The 4,473-nt window shown below is 38.2% G+C and overlaps 1 protein-coding gene across 1 annotated transcript; it reads right to left on the reverse strand.

Moving 5' to 3' along the window:
* Positions 1–237: 237 nt before the first annotated feature.
* On the reverse strand, positions 238–903 carry LOC109217112. The gene has a single exon (XM_019381340.1). The coding sequence runs from the start codon at positions 901–903 to the stop codon at positions 238–240; it is 666 nt and encodes a 221-aa protein (XP_019236885.1).
* Between the last annotated feature and the right edge of the window lie 3,570 nt (positions 904–4,473).

Below are 4,473 nucleotides of genomic sequence, written 5' to 3' on the forward strand. Positions count from 1 at the left end.
TTTTTTATACTCAACCTTTTGATAAACTAAGACCAAAAATGGGTAATATATCAATTTCCAATTTAAAACAAGGAGTTAAGTCTTTTTTTTTTTTTTTGTTAAACGTTTAAACTTTATCAACCAAGTAAAAATATTTATATCCGCTAGTTCTTTTGGACTCCAGAACTAGACCTATCTACATAATTATCTGACTAATCAGTTAACAAAGCCTATAACAATTACATTGCCCTGTATGAACTAAGGAAAATTCTTCAGCTTTTCTAGCTCTGTATGCCACTTTGTTTCTCTTTGCCCTACTATATGTAATTCCATCACAATGTCTTTGATTCTATGAGAACTGGCAACTATTTTCCCTTGAAATCTTCTTTTGTTTCTCTCTGCCCAGACATGATATACCATAGCTGTGAATAGGAATATCAATATTTCACCTCGAGTTTTATTAGCAGTCCTTCTTCTCAGCCATTCAATTTCCTCTTCCCAGCTTCCAATATGATGCTTCTCATTGAGCCATTGTAGCAGTATAGCCCATATTGTTCTGGCATAGTAACATCCAAACCATATATGTTCCATTGACTCCTCTTCCTTTGTTGCACATAGTACACATTCCTTTGCTACTGTTATTCCCCATCTCTCAAGTCTATCAACTGTAGCTAGTTTCCTGTGTACTGCTAACCACAGTATGAATCTGTGTTTTGGTATTGCCTTAGATCCAGTTAATACTTTTTTCCACAAGCTTTTCTGAAATTGAGGTCTCATAGCAATATATAACTTTTTAATGCTAAATTTGCCATTGCTATAGTACATATGCAAGTCATCACTTCTATACTTTTCCAGAAACCAATATCTGATATCAAAGATCTTCCTAACAAGCCAGCATGCTTGTTTAGGAGTATTCATCCTCATGCTGTCTTGCCATTTGATATAGTAGCTATGTATCCAAAGGGTATCCTTCTTTGCACTAACAGCCCATAAAGTTTACACAATGCAGCTTTGTTCCATATATGAATGTCCAGTACATTTAACCCACCTGCTGAGTAAGGCATACACACTGTATCCCATGCAATTAAAGCTCTTCTTGATGGCTCACCCCTGCCTGTCCATAGAAAAGTTCTACAAGCTGAAATTATTAGCTTGAGAATTTTCTTTGACAGTAAGAACACCTGTGCCCAATAAGTCTGCATTTCAAAGATTACACTTTTCAGCAATTGGAGCCTTCCACTGTATGATAGTAGCTTAGCAGTCCAACAGTTGATCCTAGTTGTAATCTTCTCAATCAATGGCATACACTGTTGAACTGTCAGTTTCTTAGAGGATAGTGGTACTCCAAGACATTTGAATGGCAGTTCCCCTAAGGAAAATTGCATCTCTTCCAGAATCATCTCTTTGAACTCCTGTGTAACACCTGCAATGTATAAAGCACTCTTCTCCATGTTAGCTTTTAGGCCTGAAACTTCTGAGAAATGATGGAATCTGTCTATCAGCAATTTGATGGATACCCTATCTGCTCTATAACACATAATAAGATCATCTGTAAAGCATATGTGAGTAATGTTATTTCTGGAACACTTTGGATGATAGTTAAAGTCAGGATTATCCTTCAGCTTCTTCAATGCCATACTCAGGTATTCCATCACCAATACAAAGAGGTAAGGAGACATTGGATCTCCTTGTCTTAGCCCCTTTTCCCCTTGAAATTTAGTTGTTAATCCTCCATCTAGAATCAATGAATAACTGACAGTAGAGACACAAGTCATTATTAGCTCCACAAACTTGGCAGGCATACCATACTCCATCAAAATCATTCTTAGAAAAGGCCATTCTACTGAGTCGTATGCTTTCCTTATGTCCACCTTTATACAGCATCTTGGTGAAACTCCCTTCTGAATATACCCCTTAACCAGCTCATGTGCAATAATAACATTATCAAGTATGTTTCTCCCTTCTATAAAAGCTGACTGAGAAGGTCCTACAATTAAGTCCACTACCAGCTTCAATTTTGATGTGAGAATCTTGGCTATGATCTTGTACACTGTAGTGCAACAGGCAATAGGTCGAAACTCTTTGACAGAGTTTGGGCTAGCAACCTTAGGTACTAGTGTAATTGTTGTACAATTAACACTCTTAAGTAGCTTCCCAGTGTTGAAGAATTTCTGTACAGCTTGCTTGACTTCTCCTCCAATTATGTGCCAATATTCTTTGAAAAACTCTGCTGGAAAGCCATCTATCCCCGGTGCTTTTTCATTTGGTAACTCCTTCACTGCCATATCAATCTCTTCTGTAGTTACTGGGGCAATAAGCAATTGTTGTTGCTCTTTTGTAAGGCAGTGTCCATCTCTAGCTGTTGTAATATCAATACAGGGGATCTCCCTTGCTGAAGTGCCCAGTAAGTTTTGGAAGAAGCTTATAAATTCTTGTTCAATCTGCTTTGGATCTGATACTCTCCTCCCTTGTTCATTACAGATAGGTGAAATTATGTTCCTTGCCTGCCTATTTTTTAGCTGAGCATGAAAGAATTTAGAATTTCTATCTCCTGCTTTTATCCACATTGCTCTGGACTTTTGTCTGAGTACCTGTTCATTCACCCCTTCCCATTTTTCAGTCTGCATAATCAACTCTCTTTCCTGCTCAATCAACTGTTGGTTGAGAGGGTCGTCATCTAGCTTCCTTTGAGTATTCTGCATCTCTATTCTTAAGGTTCCCAGCTTTTTCTCCAATGAGTTCATCTCCTGGTTCATCTGCCTGGTTCTATTCAGCAATCTTTGTAGCTTAGTCCACACAGAGTACATAGCATACCCCTCGATTCTTTGGTTCCATATTTCATTCACACTGTCTTTAAACTCCCTTTGATATAGCAGGACATTGTAAAGCCTAAAAGGTTGTTGTAGATGATTCTTTACCATTTCAGTGTTTATCACAATAGGTGAGTGGTCAGAAATCCTTGGTAGTTCATATATAGCTTCAAGGCTACTATACTTTGTAATCCAAGAGGCATTTCCAAACACCCAACCTATATTGCTATAGATTCTATCTCCTGCATCCCTTTTATTGCACCATGACCATTGGCAGCCTATTCTATTCAATTGCCCCACTCCAATGTCTCTTATACAGTCTTGAAAATCCACTAATTCAGCCTGGTGTATAGGTTGCCCATTTATTCTATCATTAACAGAAAGAACAATATTAAAATCTCCTATGACCAACCAAGCCTCCTGCATTGTACTTTGAATCTGCCTTAGTTGATCCCACAGCTCCCTCATTTCATGAACTTTGTTCTTTCCATATTCAAAAGTGATGTAACATGAGAATTGTGACCCTCTTTCCTTCACTTGGCAATGGATCAATTGAGTAGTAATCATCAGCATTTGGACCTGGACCATACTGTCCTTCCAAAATAACCATAACCTCTCAATAGGATTTATCTGCTCATCTGAAAAAACTTGCCAATCCCTACAAAACTTATTTTTGACTTTGCTAACACTTCTAGGCTTTATCTTTGTCTCAAGGCAACCTAGTATAGTAATTTTATGTTTCAGCAGAAAGGCCTTGAGTTCTCCTGCTTGTAGGGCTTATTCAGCCCTCTTATATTCCAAGAGCTTATGATCATGGTGGATTTTCCTCATTGAGGCCAATCCCTTCAGTCACCTTTGTAGTGCGGCAATCCTCTTGTATTCTCAGAGAGCTATATCTATTGGTCATTAGCAGCTTCTCTATCTCATTGTCATTTAGGGCTCTCTTATTTTGCATTTGTACTTTCATCTTTTGCTTACCTTTAGATCTTTGTTGTGGTTGGAATGCCTCTTCTTTTTCAGCATTCTGTTCTGCATTCTCCTGCTTTTCTTGTTGCTTTTGCAGTTTCTCACTTGTCTCCCCATTTTGTGCTTTCCCTGTCTCCTGTTGTGCTATCTTTCCTTGCTCAACAGTTTGTGCTATTTCTAATTGCTCAACAGCAGTAGTTTTTACTTTCCACTGTGTTTTCCTCTTTTGTTGTTTGAATGGTTTCCCTTGTTTTTGTTGTCTCTCCTCCCTAGGCTGTTGCTTTTCTGTTGGTGCCTTCTCACAGTTGAATTCATGTTGTCCTATTTGGAAACACACTTCACAGAACGAAGGTCTCCATTCATAGTCTAGGATTTGCTCCATAAATTTGCCATCAGCCTCCTCAATTAGCATTTTGTCCGATAATTCCTGAGAGACATCCATTTCAATTAGCATTCTCGCATAGGATATTCTATCTCCTTCTTTCGTTAATCTCTCAGAACATAGGTTTCCCTATATAGCTTGCTATTCGACCTAGATTCTCCTTTGTCCAATATTCAACTGGTAACCCTGGAAATAGCACCCAAATTGGGACATTTCGTGTCATTTCTTTACTCATCTGAAACCTAGGTACCCACTGTTTCAATATCATAGGTCGAATATGAAATGTGTATGGTCCTCTTTGGATAACTTTGTTCTTATCATCTTCAGATTCAAATC

The sequence above is a fragment of the Nicotiana attenuata genome, unplaced genomic scaffold, assembly GCF_001879085.1.
Source record: "Nicotiana attenuata strain UT unplaced genomic scaffold, NIATTr2, whole genome shotgun sequence".
Taxonomy (NCBI): Eukaryota; Viridiplantae; Streptophyta; class Magnoliopsida; order Solanales; family Solanaceae; genus Nicotiana; species Nicotiana attenuata.